The 27,846-nt window shown below is 39.0% G+C and overlaps 1 protein-coding gene across 1 annotated transcript in view; it reads right to left on the reverse strand.

Moving 5' to 3' along the window:
- Window positions 1–27,846, reverse strand: part of ldhd (lactate dehydrogenase D) — a 63,014-nt gene that overhangs the window by 11,244 nt on the left and 23,924 nt on the right. Inside the window, exons 5-7 of the mRNA XM_028810179.2 lie at window positions 22,509–22,668; window positions 15,024–15,223; window positions 147–275 (exon numbers count right to left, since the gene is read on the reverse strand). Coding sequence (XP_028666012.2) covers window positions 147–275; window positions 15,024–15,223; window positions 22,509–22,668 — 489 coding nt within the window. The remainder of the gene's footprint in view (window positions 1–146; window positions 276–15,023; window positions 15,224–22,508; window positions 22,669–27,846) is intronic.

Raw genomic sequence — 27,846 nt, forward strand, 5'->3', positions numbered from 1 at the left:
TTACTTACACTGAATGAAAACCATAAAACTCAGAATAGAAGCTTAGTTCTCAGGCAGTGTGTTTTGATGAAGGCAGACTTATTAGCAATGTTCATATTTAAAACAAGTGACAGAATTTAATATATAAACATTTCAAATCCTTATACCTGTTGCTGTGACTTGTTCTTCTAAGCTACATTCACTTCCATGAAATTCAAGAAACAGTGTAGGAGTGACGGGGTATGTCAGCTTACTATAGCGATTGCAAGCATCAATCATCACATCATCCAGAAATTCTGGAAAGATAAAATAGAAATTATTCAATTGCATTGCTTTAAAAACAACTTGATAAAATCAATCTACACAAAAACAGTTTAAACTATGGCAATATAATTATAATTCCAAATAGCTTATGTCTGGTACCAAGTATATCTAAAGATTTTCAATATGCTGCTTTCAACATTGCTTTTGTAATTAAATTCCCAAGAGGAAAAAAAAGTAATATGAATATCCTATTTCTTTACACAGGTATATTTAAATAAACTGAATAATGTAGTATCTGTAGCACATTAGAAATTTTTATATACAAAATTCTGGACAGATAACATAAGTGCAATGATTAAAAAAAATAATAATAATAATTCAAGACAATGTATTCAAACAAAACTGTCAACAGCCACACAGTTCTTCTCACAATAACCCTTTCATAATGTTAAGAAACAAGCACATTAAATGTTAATAAGACATTAAATATATTACAGGCAAAAAAAGGAAATAAAAATCTTGACCCACAATTTCAGCAATTAACCCTATTTCAGGACCTGAATATCTGTGGTAGAGATACAGTGACAGACAAAAAGAAGCAATTGTAACACCTACAAAGAGCTTTTTTTCTGTCATCAGATTGGACTAGTAGATATATTAAGAAACAGACTTTCAGTATAATGGATCCATGTTCTTCAAGAACCACTTTAGATAATTGCTTTTACAATGAAACAATACAACAATTTTACTTTTGTTTTACTTTTAACTCTCTTCATGGAAATCTCAACTTCATTTTCCTTATCTTTCTTTGTCATTTTGTAACATGTCAAAATTTCCTATTAGTGCACAGTGATTTTATTTTTTTTTTCCTGAAACAAGCACTCAGTGAACACATGTGCCCTGGGTACCCCTTGAAAATGTACTGCCTCCATTCTTTCCTTAACTTCTTTTAAAGAGCTGAACATTGCACTGCCAGGCATAATACTGTAATGTTCATTACATCCACTAGATGGCAATAAAAAAGACATTACTCTTTTAAAAACAAAACATGCTGAGAAGATAAGAAAGGCAAGCATTCATAGCATATCTCACAAAGATGATCCACTTGAAAGCTAGGAAGTTTTCACCCCTCATCTTACTATTTACCGATGTATGGAAGTCCTAAAACATGTTTACTGAATTGGATTTAAAATGCAGAAGATCACTACCACAATGTAAAACTGCACTAGCTGTGCTACATGGCTTTATTTGTGAAATTTTATAAAAACAATGGTCCTTATTTATTGTGCCATCAGTTAATCAGAAGAATCAGTAGACTATGTAACTGAGTACTGTTGAATATTTCCTGCTCCTCTTAATGACTGACCTTGGCTTTTGTTGATGGTCATTCAAAAACATAATTTTACAAAATAAAAAGCTGTATTCTTCTGAATTTAAAAAAGGTAATTAGTTGACTAATGTGAATTTTAGGTGTAAACAGAATTTTACCCTGAAGCAAGTTTGTAGAAATTGCAGCTTCAAGTAGATCTTCATGTAACACTTTGACCCATCATCTTTTTTTATATTATTTGAAGAAAATAACATTCCATACAATCAAGTCTAACTTATACAACGAAGAAGATAACAAAACATTACAATCAAGTCGAACTTAACAAAAACAGAATTCAATCTCCACCCAAGAGAAAAAGAGGAGAGCCAACAACAAGAGCAAATCTTTATAAACAGCAAAGAAAGGAGAACATCCTTTTCCCTGATATAAACATTTATTCTAAAATGTTATTAATTAGATCTTGTCATATTTTAAAAAAGTTTTGAACAGATCCTCTAAACGAGAATTTGATTTTCTTCCAATATCAAATAGTATAGAACCTCAGTGACTTATAACAGATGGGCTGGGATTCTTCCAGTTAAGAAAGATAAGACTAGGTGCTAGCAATGTGGTATAGGCAGTTGCAATCAATTTGTCATTCTCTACTTTAAGCCTGTCTGGGAGTACACAAAAAACACATCTGTTAATGTGTTAGGAGTGATTGTGATGCCTAGGCTGTCTGATAGGCAGGCAGGCATTCAAAGATTTTTGTCCAAAACAATGTTAATTTTGTGCACTTCAAAAACATGTGCCCAATGAAGCTGGAGACAGATAATGTTCACAGGGTGAAACTTGCCCTGGATACAATTTGGACAATTTTAAATGAGATAAATATGATCAATAAACAACTTTAAGTTGACTGATTGAATAATTTGAGCATGTGGAGCTAGAGTATATTCTATGAATTGCTTGCTGCCTTCCACTCCTTTTCTGAGATGTTACGTGAAAGATTCTTTCCCCACCGTAACATGGTATTTTTGAAAGGAAGAACCTTTAATATGTTTTCATATATTATTGATATATTGTCTGAGTCTTCCAAGTTATCCATCCATCCATTTTCCAACCCGCTGAATCCGAACACAGGGTCACGGGGGTCTGCTGGAGCCAATCCCAGCCAACACAGGGCACAAGGCAGGAACCAATCCTGGACAGGGTGCCAACCCACCGCGGGACACACATAAACACACCAAGCACACACTAGGGACAATTTAGAATCGTCAATCCACCTAACCTGCATGTCTTTGGACTGTGGGAGGAAACCGGAGCGCCCGGAGGAAACCCACGCAGACACGGGGAGAACATGCAAACTCCACGCAGGGAGGACCCGGGAAGCGAACCCAGGTCCCCAGGTCTCCCAACTGCGAGGCAGCAGCGCTACCCACTGCGCCACCGTGCCGCCCGTCTTCCAAGTTTTTTTTTCTGTAATAGAAATGGGTGGGAGAAAGAAAGAAAGAAAGAAAGAAAGAAAGAAAGAAAGAAAGAAAGAAAGAAAGAAAGATTTTAATTAAGGTTTGGCAACACATTTCTCAGAAATAAATTCAGAGTAAATTAAATGGGGGAAGAGATGAGATGAAAATATGAAAAATAAGATGAAAACTGCAATCTAGCGAGACAATGAAATTGTTATCCCAAAGTAGCCGAGATGGGAAAAAAAACAGCACTTCCTACTTTGTGAGTGCAAATGAAATCATCATGCACATCACACTAGCTCATGGGAACTGTAGTCCCCGTGTCACCATTTGACATTATTAATTTGACATTTTTAATGTCAAATATCAAGAATCAATCACATTAACACATGTAGTCTAATTTTAGTTTTTCTACAACACCACCAAATTTCAATCAAATCAATTTTGAGATTATGAGTTGTTTCATTTTTCTGTTGTGGTGGTTTTTCACTTCTAAATATTGAAACATCCTAATGTCCAATTTTAGCGGATACCTTAAACCCCAGATCTATCACCATGCTGAATTTCAGTGTTTTAGTTAAACAGGAAATAGTGTTTTTGTGGGAGTGAGTCAGTTAATTTTGGATTTTATATTTCTATATATATACACACACATACAGTGGAACCTCAGGTCGTGACCCAAAGTAATTTCCCCCATAGGATTTTATGTAAATACAATTAATCCGTTCCGGACCGTACAAGCTGTATGTAAATATATATATGCTTACTCGCACTCCCTCTCTCTCGCTGCACAGGGAATGCACAGGGAGAGACTGAACACAAAATCATCAGCGAGTATGAACCGGAAGGGAAACTGGCTTGTTCGTCACCCGAGTGTGTGGTCGTGAAAAGATGCAAAAGTTTGGCGAACTTTTTGGTCGTAACCTGATTTGTACGTGGTCCGAGAGGTGTGTGACCCAAGGTTCCACTTTTATGAGAGCAAGTGAGAGATTATCGTGAATACATTTGTGTTTCTGTGCCAACAGAAAATGCAAAGTTTTTATTCTGGCATACACTTTTATGAATTGTTCAAGGTAACTTATGCATAAAGTGGAAATTTATGTAAACCCCACAATACAATTTAATTAGGTCAGTGATACAACAATGGTTTTATAAACCACTTCTGAAATGCACTCTGTAAAAACCTATTGATACAGTATATAGCTTACTATTAATTAAAATAAGCTGCTTTATATTTTTTAGTTTGTGAATGTGCTGGTCTCTATGCTTTATACAAAATTGTTATGTTGTTGGCCGGAGGATGTTTCAATTATCACCAAATGAAATAAACAATTGCTGGAGGGAAAAAAGTAAAATCACAGTAATTAAAACTCATTTAGTAACTTTGTCTCCTGGTTTAATTATTAGACTGGATAACTTTTTGATTTACTATTTTCACAAACTGCTTAATTCCTGAGACTTCAATATCCACCCTCTAACACTAATAAAAAAAAAACAGTTAATACAGTATTTATTGCACTGCTCCTATTATACTGCCAGAATGCAATACAATTAAGTGAGATAAAGTATGAAACTATCCATCCATCCATTTTCCAACCCGCTGAATCTGAACACAGGGTCACGGGGTCTGCTGGAGCCAATCCCAGCCAACACAGGGCACAAGGCAGGGAACCAATCCCGGGCAGGGTGCCAACCCACTGCAGGACACACACAAACACACCCACACACCAAGCACACACTAGGGCCAATTTAGAATTGCCAATCCACCTAACCAGCATGCCTTTGGACTGTGGGAGGAAACCGGAGCGCCCGGAGGAAACCCATGCAGACATGGGGAGAACATGCAAACTTCACGTAGGGTGGACCCGGGAAGCGAACCCGGGTCTCCTAACTGCAAGGCAGCAGCGCTACCACTGCACCACCGTGCCGCCCTAAGTATGAAACTATTCCCTTGTATTTTTTAACATGTGGATTGTAAACACTGTTTTTTAATTCTACATGTAACATTGATGTATGCTTTTATCTGCACATTGCCATGCTGCTGCTTTGGCATTTATTCTTTATTTAAATTGATGTGTTGGTTCCTGCCTTGTGCCCTGTGTTGGCTGGGATTAGCTCCAGCAGACCCCCGTGACCCTGTGTTCGGATTCAGCGGGTTGGAAAATGGATGGATGTGCTAGAGTAGTCTGAAATTATAGATATTTAATTGATCTCAGAAATTTAAAGTTTGGCAACAGTTCTTCATGTTTCAATCATGTCATTATCTTCTCACACTAATCCATTGTTAATGTTAGGACCCAAAATAATCTTGTTCCTCATAGATTGTCTTTTAGGTACCATTTTTCATACTCTAAGTGGGCTTTCACATATCTTTGACAGAGGATAGACTTCTGTCTGGCCACTCTGCTATATGCCAAGATTGGTTGAGTGATGCATTGATGGTTGTCCTTTCACAATTTTCTCCTATGGCCACATACTGTAGATTGGTTTTCTTTTCTCAGCCATAGGGAGCTTTGGTTTCTTGGTGACATCTCTTGTCAATGCCCTTCTCAACCAATTGCTCAGTTTAGATCGACAGCAAATGCTAGAAAACAGTGGTTTCAGCCTTCTTTCATTTAAGAATTATGGCTATTATGCTCTTGCAAGGCTTCAATGCAGCAGAAATATTTGTAGCCTTACCCACATATATACTGCAACACAATTCTGTCTGCCAACTCTGCAGGACCTCATAGCTTATAGGACCAACTGTGAAGGGGTCTGAATACACTGTAAGTAAGTTACCATAATCAACTGTCTACTAAGCAATAACTTTCCATTTAGTGTTAATAGAAATTGAGCAATTTAATGTTTAAGGGATAATATATCCCGGAAATGACTTTCATTCATAATTTGAAAATGTAATTAAAAGTACTTTTTGTAACATTTCTTATATGGATTATGTAAAGGTATGTTGTTCTGAAAACAGTATTTACTGAAAATATCTGCATCTACAAAAAAGAATAGACAGAGAATCTTATGAAAATTAACCAGATTACTTCTATTTTCAATATATTTAAATGAGAAATACATCCCACAATATTCCTTAAAATGTTAGTGATCTTCCTGTGTTCAGACACAAGATATTTCAGATGTTTTCAGGAAAGTGTGGTCTGTTTGTAAAGAATTGTTTTCTTGAAATCAGTAAATGACTCCAGAAATTTCTCATAGGATATTACTTGTAACCTGTTACACAGATAGGTTTGGCAACTGTCTCAAGGTGTACTATGTAATATGGTAAGTATGGCATCTCTCCCTTCATGAAAAGTGTTTATAAAGATATGCCATGAATGAATTGATATATATAAAAGTGTAAGTGGTGATATTAGGACTGGGAGACTGCATTGTTAGAGACTGACATAATCACATCATTCTTGCGTGCTGGATGAAGTGCTGAATGTTACAACTGTGTGGAAGTTAATTAATTATATCTTTTCCTCCTAAAAATTTTGTTTTTGGTTGCAGCTATTGGGCTGTGTGAGACTTTGTTTTTTTTTTTTTTAACTATTTCTTTCACCCACACCGAAGTAAAGGTAGAACAGTGATTGAAAAGGTATTTGTATTCAAACTTGTACCACAAGCAGAGAGCAGAGTATGGAAAGTGGTGGCAGTAGCCAGCAAGACAGTGAATAAATAAACCACGCCTTATTTAGAAGATATTAACATGTAAAGAAAATAACCAGCTAAAGCTGTACATACAGTACCACTCATACCTGGAAGAATTAGCACTAGTAGCGAGAGAGTGTATATTCATAAGAAGAAAAGCATTTGTGTTAAATATGGTGTAGATGGAGGCCAGGCTCCACATTAGAAAACAGTCAACTTGATGGGCACAGACAAGGGAGAGCAGTAGTACAAAACACGAGCCAATAACCAAATAACTAGCTTTGTAGCAAAAGAAGGTATTCAGTAATGAGAAGAATTTAGGTTGCAAAAAGTCAGTACTATCAAGGGCATAAGTATCCATTAATAGGAAGGGACACATTTTAAGCAGAAACAGTGTAGGCAGAGGCACAGAACTTAAATGTAAAGAAGAAATTAAAGGGGTGCAGAGTTTGGAAAACAGTTATATCCTTCAACTGGGTAAAAAAATGAAAACTTTAGAAACACCAACGAAAGACACATAGCAGGTAGTTGAGGTATGGGAGTACTACAGGAGCTTAAGGGTCCAGCAGGTGTTAAATAACTGAAATAGTTTCTTTAATCTTATATTAATTTACCATTTTAACATTTATATTATTTAACTTAATAGAAAGGGGTTGGGCCATTCAGTAATCTAAATCCAAATTTTAAAAACAAGGACAATACAATGCAAGTATTGTTAGATGTTGGACTTTCTGAGAAATGACGGATGAGCTGGGCCTCCCTGAGGTACACGTTTGCAAGAGAACAGCTGATCCAGCACCTCAGGCTTAGGGTAGCTAAACTAGAGAAGGAGGTGATTACTCTGCTGTATAAGGGAATTTGGGGACATGGCCCATGTGTTCTTTAGGGAGATAATGTGCACCTCTAAAGTGGTACGGGACAAGACCCCAGTCCAGAAAGGTAGAGATACAGTAGGTAAGTCACAGCTGGGTGTAGGTGCAAGGTGAAGGGTGCACATTGTCCAAAAGCATCAACCCCAGAATGTGTTAACCATTTCGAAGAAACTGAGGAGCTGGACAGTGACTCAGAAAGCTCTGAGCTGGTAAGTGCCCCAAGTAGTTACTTCAAATCCAGTCCCCAGTAAAAGAGAAGTAGTGATAGTCAAGGACTAACAGAGAGTCTTACATGGTGTGTTTCCTTCCAGGTGCAACAATGAGAGACCTCCCTGGAAGGTTGTATAGGTGCCTGGCCAGAGTGGTGAGTGAAACCAGTAGTCATTGTGCATGTTGCAATAAATTACATAATTAAGGGCAAGGTGTCAGTTATGCAATTGAAATTTAAAAAGAGTTACTGTAAGTGTCAAGCCATGGAACAGAACTGAAAAGCAGTCTTCCCCAAAGTTCTCCGTAGGCAACGTGCTAGTCAACGTAAGATCAAAAAAAGATTATAAGGCTTAACACATGGCTCAAATATTGGTTTAGGACAGAAGGGCATAGGGACTCATTGTGGAGCAGGGAGTTTATGACAGACCAGGTTTATAACTTCAAATAAATGGGCAAACAGAAGGGAAAACCAAATCTGCATATTAATTTAAATTCAATGCTAAAAGTAAAATAAGTAATACATTAATAACTGCTTGCTTTAATGCTAGGAATATCACAAATAAAATAAGTGAGTTGGAGTTATATGTAGCTCAGCATGATTATAATACTATAGCAATAACAGAAACCTGGCTAAATTGCCGAGATGAATTTTAATATAACACAGATCAGCAATACATGGATAATGTTGCTGAGAGTTATATTAAACATAAGGATATATTATCAATATGAAACTTAAGGATCTATTATAAATATTATAAAAGTCACATAAATTAATATTAAATAAATTAATTAAACGGCAATGTGGCTTATGTATTCAGAATCACATTAAACAAACACTTCAGAATTAAACATGTAATGTAATTTTTTTTTTAATCTTTTCTGTAAAAGAAACAATTTACTGGCAATGCATTAATTACTGTAAATATTTGACCGTCACAGTATTCCACAACAGAAAAGTCTATTGCACCATCATAACCTTATAATTTTTTTTTTTTTTTGTAATTCTGTAGCGATGTTTGAAATTAGTTCATCACAATAAACATCACTGTCATATGTTGAGGAAATATCCACACTATTTTTCTTTAGTAGTAAAACAAATGGTTTCATTTGTGTGAAACACGGTTCTTCCTTTCTCATGTAATGTAATTTTTTTTTCTTTTCTGTGAAAGAAACAATTTACTGGCAATGCATTAAGTACTGTAAATAATTGACCGTCACAGTATTCCACAACAGAAAAGTCTGTTGCACCATCATAACCTTATAATTTTTTTTTTTTTTTAAATTCTGTAGTAATGTTTGAAATTAGTTCATCACAATAAACATCACTGTCATATGTTGAGGAAATATCCAAACTATTTTTCTTTAGTAGTAAAACAAGTGGTTTCATTTGTGTGAAACACGGTTCTTCCTTTCTCATGTAATATGTAGTTTACTTTAACTGAAAGTTTATATCTTTTTGCATCATCATTCTTCTCTTCTTGGTGCGTGGAAACCTTTTACCACCAGAGATTCTTTGGCACAACTGCTTGTAGCTAACATGCTGTTGCAGCCTGCTTCAGGTCATTTGCTGCTGGGAGTGTGCCACCATTAGATTTTCACATTTGAAACTGTGTGATCCTGCCACAAAATTTGTTTTACCAGCTAAACTAGGCTTGCTACAGCAGTAATTACACATCATTGTGTCTTCCTCCAGACTGTATAAAAGTCAGCAGAAGTCCAATTACCAACTAGTCTGGAACTTTTGCTTCTCCATCCCACTCGTACCTTTTGAATCAGAATGAGCAATACATCTTTCAGTTGAGGTCAATGTTCTGTTGGATTCACATTTCTAAGGTTACATGTGTTTCTAAGCATGTAATGAAGTAACATAATTTAGCTACTTCTGTACTTCGCACAGTGACCTTGTCAAAAAAATAAAACACTGAAATAGGCAAGTGAATATCTGAACATTTACTAGCTAGTGGCTGTTGATACGTTTTTTTTTAGTGACCAATCATGAAATTTTGCCGCAAATGCAATTGTAGAGGTCTGAACTATGACTCAAATTATTCCTCACAAACCAAATATCATTATGTCTAGCTTAGCAAACACTGTGTTCATACATCTGTAAAACATAATGCTGAAGTAACATTCAACTAGGAGGATGGCGAGTCCTCCTCCTCCATTAATGGAGCCTCTGACAGTATGCTTCCTTTACAAATGTTCGTGCATTACCATTGTGCTCTCGTGCCATATGAGGTCAGACCTACACATTTTGCAACTCACAACTTTTTTTTTCTGTGTTCACAAATAAAGTGCTCCCAAACTCTGCAAGTCTTAGATCACACCATCTTTTTCTGTCACTTGCTTACCATCTGCCATTTTTCAAATGCATTCATAACCAAATGAAGTAGTGATGCAGTTGCATGCCACAACGTACCTAATGGTGCAATCAAATGTTAATATGTTTATTTGTTAAAATATTACTTTTCTGTAAGTGTAGCTATTATATTTGGGCTGTGTGATGCTCCGTTCACTACCACCTCTGCACACTTCTGGGCGTCTATAACGTAACCGAACGGATCAGTGGTGTATTTTGGAGACACAGAACCAAAAACAGTCAAAAGAAAACAAATCTTTATTAAAGTGCCAGTAAGAAAACCAACACTCTAGTGTCATGCAGTCTTCTGCAATGGCACTGATTTAATATATACACCAATAATAAAAAATAAGTGATGGTGAATCTGTACAGTATTTATATGGCTCTAAAATAAAAGTTGAACAAAAAAAAAGAAAAAAGAAAGTAATAACAAAAACATATGATCAGACAACTTCATTTCTTCCTCCTTCTCCCAGGACAAAAAAAGCATCACTTCCTGGCATCACTTTCATTTTTTTTTTCTCTTCCCTGGGGAGTTTTTTTAATCATATGGCTACTCTGCACGCCTGGATTACATGCCTCCATTTTAAGTCAGTTACCTTGCCACGACTGCTGCAGCCACACAGATATCCTTCCTCAGTATGGCATAAAGTAAGGCTGGGATGTCAGAGTGCCGCCGTTCGTGTATTAACGTGAATGACAGTCCTCCTCACCCACATCAAAACTGCCAACAACATTTCCACATGTGGCATGCCTTAATACCACCAACCACAGCCATTTGCTCCAAAAGCCTTCTCACCTTCCCTTCTGGTAAGTGCTCCCTTTTATTACTAACCTATACATCAAACTGCTCTGGTTAGTTACTGTATTAGTCTCTCAAAGTCCTGTGATATAGCCTATAACAAGCTGCCAGATCAAACATTGCTATTTCACTATAATTCCGATTTATTTGAAAAAGGTCTTGTTCAAAGGAAGGCAAAAACTGAGATTCAAATGTAGAAGAATGGTTGTTTATTCTACCTGTACTAATTTTGGCTTTGAATTACTCCAGATGCGATATGCAATGTTGTGGTATTTTACCGATTGGTTTTGCACTTCACATCTGCCTTTATGTATTTTTAAATGGTTAGCTTGTTTTCTTCATTAATAAAACTTACTGTAAGACCCATTAAAATAATTTTTTCTTGTCTCATTGCTTTGTCGTTTGATGTACAGGTTTACTCAGAGCAGTTTTTCTAAACGCTTCTCTGATGTGATGTCCCACAATAACACCCCATCTTACGTGGCTGCTGTTTTGACACATAAAGCCTAGAATAATTACATGTAATTCAAAAAATTTCAGGCCACCTTTATTATAATATTGCTGCATCTGTAAAGGAAAAAAAATTAACAGATTGTGTGGACTCTGACTTGGTACTATGACAAGCCCAGTTTTCAGATGAATCTCACAAGTGCTGACTGGGTTTTTATTCTGAATGCCGTGATACAAACAGTACCCAGCCAGTGCCCATTTGACATCTCCAGAATAATAAACCAACTCTGCCTTCAACCTGTTTGCTCTTTTACTTTGCTCACTATTGTCACTCTGTTACGGTTACTTAACTGCTTTCCTCTTGATCTTGTCAGGAGACTGGAGAGTGAGCCATAAAAGCAGCTATGAAAAGGAGCCTAAATCCTTGAAAGTCACATACACACTGGCACCATGCTTTGATTCATTATTATTGATAGTTTTTTTTTTTTTTTTTTTATTTTGCAGTTCTTCAGCAAGCCATAAAGTGCTTAGGACATTGTTGCTTGGGTCCCATTTGTTGCCTTCACCAGGTGTTATGCTCTGTAAACGTATTGTGATGTATCTTGCTACTTGCAGGGGCAACTGTAAGCAATAGGAAGAAAGGCTGGGGTAGCCATGCTGAAAGAACTTTTTGTGATGGTACAGGACAGCTGAGTGGCAGGGGTGAGGGAGAGTGCTCTCATGCCCAACTGGCTTTGTCAACCAGTCGTCAGCATTAGACTGAAACCCAGACGACAATGCTGATGCTTCCCTTTTATAGAATCATTAACCTAAGATCAAAAATATTAGAATATTTACTTATTTTTAATTTGAATATATAGTATGATTCACGTCTTTACACAACTTATATTAAACAAGCACAGAACACTTTAATTGTAGATGCATAGGCAGCTTCAGTGTGTGAGACCTTTTTGATCATCTACATTTTGGACACTGACTGGTTCAGTGCTCTACAAGAAACAAATGCCGAAAAAAACATTTTGGTCAGTGAATTTTGTGTGTAGATCTGAAGAAAGTTTTGAACTGTAAATGGCATTTTTTCCATCCATCAAACTATTCTTTAATTTTTCGCCTTCTTATCCCTGCACATATATTCCCTTAGGGTGACACCACCTCTCAGCTACTCTTTTACCCCCAGAGACAGCAGTGGCAATATTCAAACTCAGGCTGCTAGATTACACAGCAGCCTTCTTTGCTACTGCACTAAAGAAGATCTCCTTCAGCCATATGAATTTCTAACAATGAGGGTGCCTCTTATACAGAGGCAAGTTCTCCCTTTCTCCCTCTCCACTGCACTTGCACTTTCACATTCACTCACCCATCCTCCCAGAAACTGCTGTAGTGGCAAGACTCAAACTCAGGACCTTAGGATTACACAGCAGGGCTCTTTATCACTATGCCAAAGGAGTTTATTGCTTCTGCATAAGGGGCTGTTTATTGACTTAAGAGGCTGTAGATTCATGGCCAGCACCTCCAAGATCTTGAGCAATTTCTTGCTTATAATACTGCTTAGTTGGGTTCATACCGATAGGATGGCAGAGCCGGTCCTTCCAGATATTTGATGCAATGCAGGGCTTTGCTAAACATATACTAATTCACATAATGTGTGTTGTTCATTTAACATTCACTTGCTTACATACATCACAATAATTATCTGAACCCAAGGTTGTGGTGTTCTTTTTACTGAATGCTCCAGGCGTGGTCAGAAGTTTATGCATAATTACTCACCTGAGTTAATCTACACAGACACAGTGGAAATGTTCAAACTCAATGAAGATCCTGTTTAGGGTAAGAATCATACCTGCTATGAAGGACCAACTTGTAAAACATCTATACAAAAATATGATTAAAACAAAAAATATGCTTTATGTATAACACTGCTCTGTCCCTTGACTGCATGCATGCTGCACTACTTTCTCCCTGCTAATAAAGACAAATCCATGTGTTTGTGGGATGTTATAAACACATTTCACTTAAACTCCTGTGGCAGTGTATGAAGTCTTGGCAAGCTTTCTGTTTCTCCAATATTCTTAGCACACTTACCCAAACCCATTACAGCTATTTTACCAGTCTATTCCACACTGTTAGCGCTACACTGCAACCTAAAAAACTATAATTATGCACAAAGGAGAACACAACTACAGCAAAGTACTTTTTTTCTTTTTCAAATGACAACCAGACTGAAAGTGTATTTCTTAAATTCATTCATCTGTATAATGAGCCTGCTACATCAAGGCAGTGAATGGGATAAACCAATCACAGTATGCACATGTGCACATTCATTCTCACACACATTGGCAAAGTGGAACTTTCAATTAACCATATGAATACTGGAGTTAAGGGAAAACAAATATATAAGCATATTAAACTCTACAAAGAGTGAGCTGGCTTCTAGCCTCAATCAAAGCAGTATTGACTACCACATTACCCCATCTTGTTTAACATTCTCATTATTTTTTAGCTTAGTTTATAGCTTCTATTATATATGTCACTGCACATTCTATTATAATACTACACAAAAGAAAGAACATCTTTGCCCAGAAAAAAAAACGAAACAGGTTTTTTGCAAACTCCTTACGCATGACTGGCTTGACAAAGCAGGAGGAGCTGCAAAAAGCATTCTAATTGTAAAAATAGGGAACAACTTTCCTCGTTAACAAATATTCTTGAATGTTAGTCTAGCTACCACCAACTTTGACTGGCTTATTAAACAATCATGTGTCCTTCTCTTCCACAAATATACACATAATTATACACATTTACTGTATAATGCATAATCAGTACATGCAAGTATAAATAATGATGACTTGTATTTATATCAGAAGTTACTTTTGTTTTGCATAATAATGGCAAACGTACATAGAATTGTTGACCTTTTGACCAGAAAGTTGATGCAGTTTGTAAATACCGTATATACTCGCATTTAAGATTTTTCGTGTACAAGTCAGGACTTGATTTTACCATATAATTTCTGGTATTTTATAATGTCGGTCATATAAGTTGAATGCAGAAAACTCACGCTATTGGTCCAAGAGATTATGATATGCTAACGCCCACCTGAGAGGGTAACCATGGAGCACACTGCCTTTTTTCTATGTATTGTGCCTACGTCACCACACAGTAATACCCAAACTATTCTGAAGTGACATTTGCACTTTCTGTGTTTTTTGTATCTCACACCCTCATACACCTATATCATGAGAGCATCCCTTATCTACGATGGAGTGTTCAATAAAAAGAAAATATGAAGTTGGTTTTAAATTAAAAGTCGTTGAACTGGTGAAAGAAATTGGTAACTGCACTGCTGCAACAAAATTCGATGTATCTGAGAAACTGGTGCGAGATTGGAGGAAGCAAGAAGATGTTAAAAATAAAATTAAAATAAGTGTCTCATTTTTGAACAGGCATATAAGTCAGGGTCTGATCTATTTTTTTGGTTTCAAGGCCCGACTTATACGTGAGTATATACAGTAATATCTTCAACTTAAATATTCATGGAAACCTAGGAAAAATATAAATAATTTATATCTTACACTTAAGCTTCAACGTTTTTCCCTAGTGAAAAAGCCTTGTAAACACAGCAAAGAAAAAAATCTATTACACCATAGTTCTAAAGGAGAATACTCACCTATTCTGGCAATTGGAATTCCACACTGTAAAATCTGCACAGTACTGTCTACAGCTGCTTGAACAGATGGAAAGGAGCAAACTGCTGAAACAATTGTTTCTGGAATGCCATACAAGCGGAGTGTAGTTTTAGTAATAATGCCAAGTGTCCCCTCTGATCCAACAAACAGATTAGTAAGGTTGTAGCCTGCTGATGTCTTTCTATGGGAAAATGAAATGTTAATAATACATAAAGTCTCAAATCAAAACATACAAATGAGCATACTGCATCAGATTAACACTCTCCAAACAGCTAACTCTGGCATGGACCAGAAAGAATTTTAAAAAGTTATGTATGATGTGCAGTGGTTTACATTGGTACAGAAATCTCCTTTTTTGTTTGAAAATACTACAAATCGCCTGCTGAAGTCAATGGAAAGCCAGAGAACTGCTTCTGGGCAAAAAGTAAATGCAGCCTTCCAGCTTTTGGTAGTGTCCACTAGGGCCACTTTCATCCAACCTTGATTATGCCTAGGTGGTACTATGGAAACATGTATCTTTAGGCAGAATATTGCTAAGCAATGTACCCTGCCATTAATCTCGAAAGACATATCCAGGAATCAGTCAGATTTATCTTAGCATCAGCAGAAAGATTAATCAGTAGTCGGATAGCAAGACTGTCAATATGTGTAGCAGAAAATTACAAGAAGAAGGCATTTATGATAACACTCAATATGACACTTAGTTTATGTTATCCCTAGAACTTATGGAGCTATACACAATGCAGTGTAATTCTACTGCTGTAGTATCTTGTACACCACCACGTATTACTCCTTCACTATACTCTTAAGTAGTTTACTGCTAAAGACAATATGGATGATGTAGAGGCAGTACTGAAGTTACTGCTGACACCTTCCAGATTCAGCATCCTACTCCCCACTGATATGTATTTGGGGGTTACACTTTATCCCTGTATCTCCTTGTAAAAATGCTTCCTCCAACTTCCTAAAGAAATGGGTGATCTCATGTGGTCTGTGTATATATAGGTCTTACAATGGACCAGCACCCCATCCAGGATTGGTTTCTGCATTGTACTTAACTGCTTCCAGGATAGACTCCAGCAGATATGAGAAAATTAAGTATGCCATGTTTGCTGTAAATTTAATGCACACAGTCACCACACTCTAGTTATTATCATTTAAAAAATCGTTATTGAGAAATTATTTTAGAGATAAACAAAGATGAATAAAGAAAGAGATAATATCACTAACTTTACTGTTTATACACCACTAGAAGGGTTAGTTGGAAGTATTCTTCAAGTAAAGCAGGAGTGAAGGTAATACATATTATGAAATTACAGAGTGTGTGCAATGAGCAAAACGTAAGATGAACAACTCTAAATTTCTGTACGGAATAGCAAAAGAAAAGTATGGGGGGGTTATGACTTTATTCAATAGAGTGTTCAAACTTTCCAAGAAAGGCATTTCAACTGAATCAATGACCCATGTATGTTTTATGAATCTTATAGTGCACAGCACATATAAGCATGTTAAAAAAGAAATTAAACAACTTAGGGACAGTTATCATTATTCAATTTTATTTTTAGCTTTTACAGAAGCACCTAGAGGTGATGCAGGGCTGGATTCTGTCCGACGAACAGTAGGTTATGATATATAATGATGAGACATCAGACATGCAGAGTCCAGCTATTGAATGACATAAAAAAGAAAAACTAAAAGCTTGCCACTGTTTTCAACTCCTACTGTTTTTCTTAAGGATATCTGTTGCTTCACTGAGGTGGTTTCTCAGTTTTTATAAGCTAAACAGCACATAGTAAAATTTTGTGAGGGTGCACCGGTTCAGGTCAGCAAGAGTGCAAAATAATAAATGATATACTATAGCCCCCTCCTCAAACCGTCACCTTATCATGGTGGAGGGGTTTGCGTGTCCCAGTGATCCTAGGAGCTCTGTTGTCCGGGGCTTTATGCCCCTGGGAGGGCCACCCAAGGCAAACTGGTCCTAGGTGAGGGATGAGACAAAGTGTGGTTCAACATAACCTCCTATGATGAATAAAAAATTTGGACGCCGTTTTCCCTCGCCCGGACGCGGGTCACCGGGGCCCCACTCTGGAGCCAGGCCTGGAGGTGGAGATCGATGGCGAGCGCCTGGTGGCCGGGCTTGCACTCATGGGGCTCGGCCAGGCACAGCCCGAAGAGGCAATGTGGGTCCCCCTTTCCATGGGCTCACCACCTATGGGAGGGGCCAAGGAGGTCGGGTGCAGTGTGAGTTGGGTGGTGGCCAAAGGCAGGGACCTTGGCGGTCCGATCCTTGGTTACAGAAGCTGGCTCTTGGGACGTGGAATGTCACCTCTCTGAAGGGGAAGGAGCCTGAGCTTGTGCGCGAGGTTGAGAGGTTACGGCTAGATATAGTCGGGCTCACCTTGACTCACAGCTTAGACTCTGGAACCAATCTCCTTGAGAGGGGCTGGACTCTGCACCACTCTGGAGTTGCCCCTGGTGAGAGGCACCAAGCGGGTGTAGGCATACTTATTGCTCCCCGACTTGGAGCCTGTACATTGGGGTTAACCCCGGTGGATGAGAGGGTAGCTTCCCTCCACCTTCGGGTGGAGGGACGGGTCCTAACTGTTGTTTGTGCGTATGCACCGAACAGCAGTTCGGAGTACCCACCCTTTTTGGAGTCCCTGGAGGGGGTGCTAGAGGGCATACCTTCTGGGGACTCCCTCGTACTGCTGGGAGACTTCAATGCTCACGTGGGCAATGACAGTGAGACCTGGAAGGGCGTGATTGGGAAGAATGGCCCCCCCCAATCTGAACCCGAGTGGTGTTTTGATATTGGACTTCTGTGCTTGTCACGGATTGTCCATAACAAACACCATGTTCAAGCATAGGGGTGTTCATATGTGCACTTGGCACCAGGACACCCTAGGCCTCAGTTCGATGATTGACTTTGTGGTCGTGTCATCGGACTTGCGGCCACATGTCTTGGACACTCGGGTGAAGAGAGGGGCGGAGCTGTCAACTGATCACCACCTGGTGGTGAGTTGGCTTCGATGTTGGGGGAGGATGTCGGTCAGGCCTGGTAGGCCCAAACGTCTTGTGAGGGTCTGCCGAGAACGTCTGGCAGAGCCCCCTGTCAGAAGTAGCTTCAACTCCCACCTCCGGCAGAACTTTGACCACGTCCCGAGGGAGGTGAGGGATACTGAGTCCGAATGGGCCATGTTCCGTGCCTCTATTGTTGAGGCGGCTGACCAGAGCTGTGGCCGTAAGGTGGTCGGTGCCTGTCGTGGCGGCAATCCCCGAACCCGTTGGTGGACATCGGCAGTGAGGTATGCTGTCAAGCTGAAGAAGGAGTCCTACCGGTCCCTTTTGTCCTGTGGGACTCTGGAGGCAGTTAATAGGTACCGGCAGGCCAAACGGAATGTAGCTTCGGTGTTTGCGGAGGCAAAACCTCGGGCATGGGAGCAGTTTGGAGAGGCCATGGAGAACGACTTTCGGACGGCTTCGAGGAGATTCTGGTCCACCGTCCGGCATCTCAGGAGGGGGAAGCATTGCAGTGTTAACACTGTATACAGTGGGGTTGGTGCGCTGCTGACCTCGACTTGGGACATTGTGGGTCGGTGGGGGGAGTACCTCGAAGACCTCCTCAATCCCACTAACATGCCTTCCAATGAGGAAGCAGAGCTTGGGGACTCAGAGGTGGGCTCACCCATCTCTGGGACTGAGGTCACCGAGGTGGTCAAAAAACTCCTTGGTGGCAGGGCCCCGGGGGTGGATGAGATACGCCCAGACGTCCTCAAGGCTCTGGATGTTGTAGGGCTGTCTTAGTTGACACGTCTCTGCAACATCGCATGGACATCAGGGACAGTGCCTCTGGATTGGCAGACCGGGGTGGTGGTCCCCCTCTTTAAGAAGGGGGACCGGAGCGTGTGTTCCAACTACAGAGGGATCACACTCCTCAGCCTCCCTGGAAAAGTCTATTCAGGGGTTCTGGAGAGGAGGATTCGTCGGATAATCGAACCTCGGATTCAGAAGGAACAGTGTGGTTTTCGTCCTGGTCGTGGAACAGTGGACCAGCTCTACACCCTTAGCAGAGTCCTGGAGGACGCATGGGAGTTCGGCCAACCAGTCTACATGTGTTTTGTGGACTTGGAAAAGGCGTTCGACCGTGTCCCTCAGGGAATCCTGTGGGGGGTGCTCCGGGAGTATGGGGTACCGGACCCCCTGATAAGGGCTGTTCGGTCCCTGTACGACCGGTGTCAGAGCTTGGTCCGCATTGCTGGCAGTAAGTCGAACCTGTTTCCAGTGAGAGTTGGACTCCGCCAGGGCTGCCCTTTGTCACCGATTCTGTTCATAACTTTTATGGACAGAATTTCTAGGTGCAGCCAGGGTGTTGAGGGGGTCCGGTTTGGTGGACTCAGGATTGGGTCACTGCTTTTTGCAGATGATGTTGTCCTGTTTGCTTCATCAGGCCGTGATCTTCAGCTCTCTCTGGATCGGTTCGCAGCTGAGTATGAAGTGGCTGTGATGGGAATCAGCACCTCCAAATCCAAGACCATGGTCCTCAGCCAAAAAAAGGGTGGAGTGCCCTCTCAGGGTTGGGAGCGAGATCCTGCCTCAAGTGGAGGAGTTCAAGTATCTTGGGGTCTTGTTCAGGAGTGAGGGAAGAATGGAGCGTGAGATCGACAGGCGGATTGGTGCGGCGTCCACAGTGATGCTTGCTCTGCATCAGTCTGTCGTGGTGAAAAAGGAGCTGAGCCATAAGGCAAAGCTCTCAATTTACCAGTCGATCTATGTTCCTACCCTCACCTATGGTCATGAGCTATGGGTAGTGACCGAAAGAATGAGATCACGAATACAAGCGGCTGAAATGAGTTTCCTCCACAGGGTGTCTGGGCTCTCCCTTAAAGGTAGGGTGAGAAGCTCAGTCATCCGGGAGGGGCTCAGAGTAGAGCCTCTGCTCCTCAGCATCGAGAGGAGTCAGATAAGGTGGCTCGGGCATCTGATCAGGATGCCTCCTGGACGCATCCCTGGTGAGGTCTTCCGGGCACGTCCAACCGGGAGGAGGCCCCGTGGAAGACCCAGGACACGCTGGAGGGACTATGTCTTCCGGCTGGCCTGGGAATGCCTCGGGCTTCTCCCGGAAGAGCTAGAAGAAGTGACCGGGGAGAGGGAAGTCTGGGTATCTCTGCTCAAGCTGCTGCCCCCGTGACCCGACCTTGGATAAGCGGAAGAGGATGGATGGATATACTATAGCTCAATACTGGTGGTAAATACGTGCAGAAAAGAACTAGGTTTTACAGTAAACCATTTGTGCATGGATATTGTGTAAAGTATGTTAAGTGATCTATCTACAGTTAGTACTAAAAGGCTAAAAGCCAAATGCATCAGACTAGCCCAAAATTTGCTCAGAGCTCTTTGGGTAATCAAACAATTCTGTTTCTCTTAGAATACTGTAAAATACTGATGTCTTTTTGTGGAAGGCACAAGGAAAGTGCAATTCCAAATAATGCAAGATGTTTATTGCACAATATGTACTGAAAATCATGCTTTAAATGCAACATATTGGCAACTACTTGTAAGGACATAAAGGCTGAAGTGTTTACACTACAGCTGGAGTGTCCTAGTAGAGCAAATTATACTTTGATGTGTATAGTAACCATTAAGAGCAAAAGGCTATATTGAACACTGTAGAAATACTGCAGAGCAGCAAGACTTTGGAAGGAAGGCAGTCTATTCAAAAACAGATTCTATAAAAAATGACTGAAAATACTATCTAGCAAATGTTCTATTGACATATTGTTAAATACATATTTTTTGAATAAGTTTATTTTTTTAATGACCACTTATATTAGTGTCTCCCGTCAAACTGAGGTATAATGATTTTAAATAATAGTCCTGATATTTTAGTTAACTTTGTAAGCAGATATAAGTTATTACAGTTTTCACCTGTAAATGACCTTAAATAATAATATAAATTAATAATATAGATTTGTCTGTTATCTTGCTCCTTTGTACATCTTGGAGTGCCTGACCCTTACATTCCAAGTCATAACTTTAGATCTTCTAAAAGCAACCTGTTTATAGACTCCAAATGTCAAGCTTAAAAGAAGAGGTGAGAAGGCCTTTGCTTTATGCACCAAATATCTAGAATATGTTTCCAGCTGAGATACACTAGGTTAACATTATGGCACATTATAAAAATCTCCTAAAATCGCAATTTTTTAATTTTGCTCTTTTGTACTTTCAATTTAGTTTCAATCTTAATGCCGTAGATATGCATACATTCATCATTCTCTTCAGTGAATCTGCAATCGCTATTATCTTTACATTTCTGTTTTCTTTTCCGGTTCTTCTGTGCAGCTACCCGTGATGTCTAAATGAAAGCAGATACCCCAACTTATGTCAAAACCCACTACATTGGATCCTCTACGATGAAGACTAAAAAGGAACCAATAATGAACTACGTAAGAACATTTATGTTAGGTAGGATGCCCAGTAGGGGGCTGGGTGGTCTTTTTGCCTGAAACCCAGGTAGATTTTATTTTCTACCCCACCTTAACTGTGGAGTTTTTTCAAGTTACTTTTTCTGTACACCCTGGCAATCTGACCTTATATTTGAACTGTCATAAAAAAAAAATTACATTCTATATTTTAAGGACTCTGTTTCTCTAAACTGTACATCTTTCTTAGTTTGTGTATTTAACTTTTATATGGTATTTATTCATTGTTTTTCTTATCTAAATTTAATTTGTTTTTCTTGGCATGTAACTACCTCTTCAAGCACTTTTGTATGAAAATGTGCTATAGAAATAAACATTTTTAAACAAATATTCAGAAATTTAGCATAATTTGAATTTGTTTATATAGTTATGCATTGTAATGGCACTTTGCTGCAGTTTTGTTTATGGTTATCCATCACTGAAAACTTTTTCACCGATTTGGCACATGCCCTTGCATAGTTTTTCATGGCGCATTTCGCTCAACTGATAAGACTGTGAAACCAATGAAGCTGCCATCAAATGAATAAAAACATTCTTTCAGAAACAACTCTGTAAATCTAAAGAATGTTATGATTCTTATTATATCATATATATATACACATATATATATATATATATATATATATATATATATATATATATATATATATATATATATATATATATATATATATATAATTTGCTTGCAATTCTTTTTAAAAATTGCATACTGTATTTACTGTGCAAAGTCAAAAATTGTATCCGTTGACTTTATATTTGCTTGGGTTTTTTTTTTTTTTTGTCATTGTTCTTTCATTTGTTCTTTATTGCCTGACATCACTGCTGGTTTGTGACATAATGCTTGAAATGGCTAAGGTATGTGATTCTAGGTTCTGGTACTTCAGATGTCATCATATACCAAAATTTATAAATTACATTTACCTAAGAGACCAGAACTACTTTACATTTAATATTTCTGTCAATAAACAATCTAAGAATTTAAATTACCTTGCACGACGTCCTTTCCCTGCTGTGTGAATGACTGAACCATCTGAAAGCACAACCTCTAAGTTCAAAACATTCTCCCTCATAGTTCCATAACGGACTGCATTAGTCCCAGATGCACTGGTAGCAGCCATCCCACAAAGTGATGCATCTGCTCCTGGGTCTGGTGGAGCAAAAGGATAAAATGATTTATGATATACAGAAAGAGTTGAAGATTACAGTTTACTGACACTGGTGAACAAAACTAACAATCTTTCAGTGATTGTAAAAGGAATTAAGTTTATGTGAAAAATCCCAAATCATGTAGTGAACATGAAAATGAACTTTCATATTTTTTTGTTTTTGTAACACAGCACAGTATTGATGTTACTCAAAAAGGCACAAAAGTCTGTTAGTTAACATATTTAGTGAGAAGTCAAGCAAAATGACAAGCTTTCGAGGAAACTCAGCCCCCTTCTTCAGGCAAGATTTAATCAATTGTAAATCAACACTGGTTTGTGCATCCCCTGTGGCTGGGTTCTCTGTAGTTGACAATAGCCTGTGATAAATGTGCTTCTGTTAAAATTAATTTTTAAAACTAGAGCACCCTATGCACATTTAAATAGACTGGTTTGTATTAAAGAGAATGTATTCTACTCTACACTAGAATTATAATCCGTCAAAATTTTTCTGTCTCTATTATGAGTCTCACTGAACTGTATAATAATCTTATCTCTCTATTATGAAAAACAATCTTGCAACGAGAGGTGATCTTCTGAAAAGAGACAGAGAGACACTTCAGACAGGCAGAGACATTTTCACTTCCCGAGACACGGTCAAGTCACGTCATACTGACATCCATTGCAAGACGGTGACCTAGGCAAGGAAAGTAATAATCAGCCCGGAACAAGTGGAATTGAAAACCTTGCAGGTCCAAACGGGGTCAGAAATAAAAGACAAAGAGTAAAAGACACAGTAGAACTTCATAAAGATGTTCAAAAATGTTGGCGTCATACACATACAGAGCAGGTTACAGATTATGAAAGCAGTGGAGTTCTAAAGGCTCAAAAAAAAAAACCCTTGGCACAATACACACGCAGAGCAAGTTCAAAAATATGATAGTATTAAAATTCAAAAGTGTCAAAAAAAGAGTACAGATCGCATTCACGCAAACAAACAGAAATTATTACTCAGTGAAATAATGGAACAGCAAAAAGAGATCGAATATATAGACATACAGTCTGTGATATGTTGGAAATATGTAGATATTCTAAGTCAGAGACTTGTAGATCATCTAATTCGTGTTGCCATCAGGGATGGATGGATGGATGGATGGATGGATAGATATTGTCATTGTCACTTTTACAAAGGAACAATGAAATTGAAGGTGCAGTCGACTCAGTGTGAGGCATAAGAGTTAAAAAGACAAAAAGAGAGAAAATAATAACAAACCGAATAGTAATAAAAGTACTTTACAAAATATACAAATTGCACTTGTTATACACAGTCCGCACGTGAGCACACTCTCGATGGAACACTGATAAAAGGCAAGGAGCTTCCCAATGAAGAGGTGTTTCCGCAAGAATTAAAACATTTGTTGTTTGGTGAAAATGAAATCCACAAACACTACAGGCAAAATATACGCGTCTACAATAATCGTTTCGCGTTCGCATAACTCAATGCACAAAACATTGATTTACACAATAATGGACCATACACTATGAGAATCTGTGTTCCTGCAACAATTACAGCTACAACAAGTTTAATTTTGAAAAAAACACAATTTGGATAGGTGTATCTTTATGATCACGGAGAAGCGATGCAACATAGAATTGAAAGAGTTAAACGGTCAGAGAGAGCCTCAAGCTGAGCACAAGCCCCAGAGAAAGCAGGAGATCCCCAAAATAAAATACGGGTCTCCTGACACAGTAGAGAGAAGGGCGGAGTATACTGAGGCGGCTATAAAACCTCCCTTGGCGGAGAAAAGGGAGGAGTTGACGGAGTTCCCAAGGGGTTTCCAGTCACACAGAGGGTTACAAATGGGAGGACGGCGGCTATGCTACGACTGCTGCCGGCCGGGCCACTTATGGCGAAGTTGTCCTCCGAGGACGGGGGATCAGAGGGATTTCTAATACAACGTTCCCCCTAGGTTCTCCGAGGAGTCTCGACGACGTAGCCATGGCTCGACCCATGGATCCTCCTTGAGGAGGACGTCCCTCGCGGGGCTGGCCGCTTCGAACCTTGGTTCTTCGCTGGGGGGGGAATACTGTGGGATATGGCTGGCCTGTCACCCTGGCCAACACCCCCAGGCCGCCAGATGGAGCTGTCCCTGCTGCATGGAAGTGCCCCGAATACCAGCAGGGACTCATGGACGACGGAGTTTTCCTTTACAGCCCTGCTGGATATCACAGGGGTCAACAAATGACGCTGCAGGGAGGCCCAGAGAGTTGTTTGTGCCCTATAACCCGGAAGTTCGTCGTAGGCAAGTTCCGGGTTGAAGAAAAGGACTTTTTATCTGACCCGGAAGTGATAAGAAATCACATGGACTGTAGGATAGGAAACACTTCCGGGTCAGGGTGTATAAAAGGATTATGGGAAATCCCAGACATCGAGCTGAGCTGGGTGGAAGGAGGGCAACGCGTCTGGGAGTGGAGGATTGTTTATTGTTAATTTATTATTGATTATTACTGAGTATTGTGGAGAGGAGGGTGTTTTGTGCACAATTATTATTATTATTATTATTATTATTAATAAACCATTATTTGGACTTTTACCTGGTGTCTGACGTCTAGTCTGAGGGTTCAAGGGGTCACGGAGACCTTAATCTTTCACAACATATATATATACACATATCAACATATATATACAAATATATATACACATATCAACATATATATACACATACATATACACATATACATAAACACACGCATATACATCCATCCATCCTCTTCATATATACATATATACATACATACATAGTGCGTTGTAACACAGGCTGTGATTGTTACATGGGAGGGAGACGACAAATCACAGCTTCCTGCTTTCTAATCGGGCCTGTGATTGATGCTTTGACTGATGCCTAGATCCCACAGTATGTCCCCTTAGGAGAGGTGTTAGGCAAGTGTAATTGAATAGTGGTGCTGCAAGTTTAGCTTTACACCTGTTTTTAAGGCTTATTGACTGAAAGGGGCTTTCATGAAAAACCTTAGGGCTTTGCTACAGGATACACCCTCCACAAGTTAAGGAAGTAAAAATAAAGGTATATATTTCTGTTTTATTTAAACCTTTTAAGTTTGTATGCGGGCGGCATGGTGGCGCAGTGAAAGGTGCCAGTTAGGAGACCAGAGTTCGCTTCCCTGCGTGGAGTTTGAATGTTCTCCCCGTGTCTGTCTGGGTTTCCTCCGGGTACTCCGGTTTCCTCCCACAGTCCAAAGACATGCAGGTTAGGTGCATTGGCGATTCTAAATTGTCCCTGGTGTGTGGGTGTGTGCGCCCTGCGGTGGGCTGGCACCTTGCCCGGGGTTTGTTTCCTGCCTTGTGCCCTGTGTTGGCAGGGATTGGATCCTGTATTTAGGATATAGCGGGTTGGATAATGGATGGATGGACATCTGTATGCATAGCCCTATTTTCCCGTTTTCGTTTTTTTTTCTTTCTTCAGTAATATTTCAGCAAACCCGGAGCTTCTCAATTCAAATCCTGGTACTGACACCACTGTGTGACCCTGAGGAAGTCACTTCACCTGCATGTGCTGCAAAAAACAAAAGTAATGTAACAAATTGTACCTCAGATGTTGTAAGTTGGTGGAATAAAGGCATTAAAATAGATAAATATGTATTATACACATAGGAACTATTCATTTATTTTCAGTTAAGTCATCTGCAGCAAACTTTTATAAATGAGGGTTTCTCATTTTTAGATAGTGCAAACTGTTTCTTCTTCATTGACGTTTTCTCTTGGAGAGCTTTTTTCATTTCATTGAAAATTAAAGCAGCAGCTGCCAAAATATGTAGCTTTCTTATTAATTTTTCAACATTGTGTAAAATAAATGTATAAAGTAACATAAAAGGTTTAAATACTGGTTATCCTTTTACACTAAAATATTACTAAAGAGATACAAAAAAAGTAAAATGCATATGTTCTTTTTCTTTAAGGAGATTAAATATTACTGAAGAAAGAAAAAAAAAAACTAAAACAGCCAAATGGGGCTATGCATACGAACTTAAAAGGTTTAAATAAAACAGAAATATATACTTTTATTTTTACTTCCTTAACTTGTGGAGGGTGTATCCTGTAGCAAAGCCCTAACTTTTTTCGTGAAAGCCCGTTTTAGTCAATAAGTCTTAAAAACAGGTGTAAAGATATTGACAATACGCTATGCAAACCCACCAAGACATGGAATCGTTTAAATCAAGTATTATTACATCTTCCTTTCTTAAAGAGAAGTAAGGCAGTACTTATAAGCTTACATATATATATATAGACATACATACATACATATACATATATATATATATATATATATATATATGTATGTATATATATCTATATATGTATATGTATATCTATATATACATCTATATATATATATATGGACATATATCTATATCTAAATCCCCGCGAAGTACTGCTTTTAAATTTTTATTAAGAAGAAAAGCTTTTTAAATTGAGGGAAAATATCCCAATAACAATTTGTTAAGGACCTGTTTTTTTGTGAAGCAGCCTTAACACAGCTTTTCCGCTGTTTTATAAAGGAACGCCATATAAGGTCTTCCTTTTTCGTTGCTTCGCCAACAGAAGCAGCCTTTTTATTAAATCCAAGGGTTCTTCGCTTTTTTTTTTGTTCGTTTATTACGATTGTTATAGTTCTGTTTGTATACCACGTTGTCAGTTCAGCACTCCGGTTGTAATATGACCAAGCCGTGCAAGCACACTCTTGAGAATGCAACATATAGTTGTACAGGAGAAAAGCAATCTTGCCTGAAATCAATGGCAACCTTTTGTAGGTCTATGAACTTAATTTAAACTTTAGGTTTACACGGTGCTTTCTTTCCGAAGTATCTGCACTCATGAATATGTCTGTATGCGTCAAATCCCCGCGCTTCGCACCGGCGAAGTACGGCTTTTATATTTTTATTAAGAAGAAAAGAAAACCTTTTAAAATTGAGGGAAAATATACCAATAACAGTTTGTTAAGGATCTGTTTTTTTGTGAAGCTGCCTTCACTCTAGTGATCACTTTGAGCTGACTTGCTGGCTAACCATAAGCGTTACCTGGTAGGTAACCACCCATACAATCAGATTATGAATCAGACTACGAATGCCGTGAATGTAATTACCCCGATCTACATGCTGTCAAATAA

The sequence above is a fragment of the Erpetoichthys calabaricus genome, chromosome 9 (genome assembly GCF_900747795.2).
Source record: "Erpetoichthys calabaricus chromosome 9, fErpCal1.3, whole genome shotgun sequence".
In the NCBI taxonomy this organism is placed as follows: domain Eukaryota; kingdom Metazoa; phylum Chordata; class Cladistia; order Polypteriformes; family Polypteridae; genus Erpetoichthys; species Erpetoichthys calabaricus.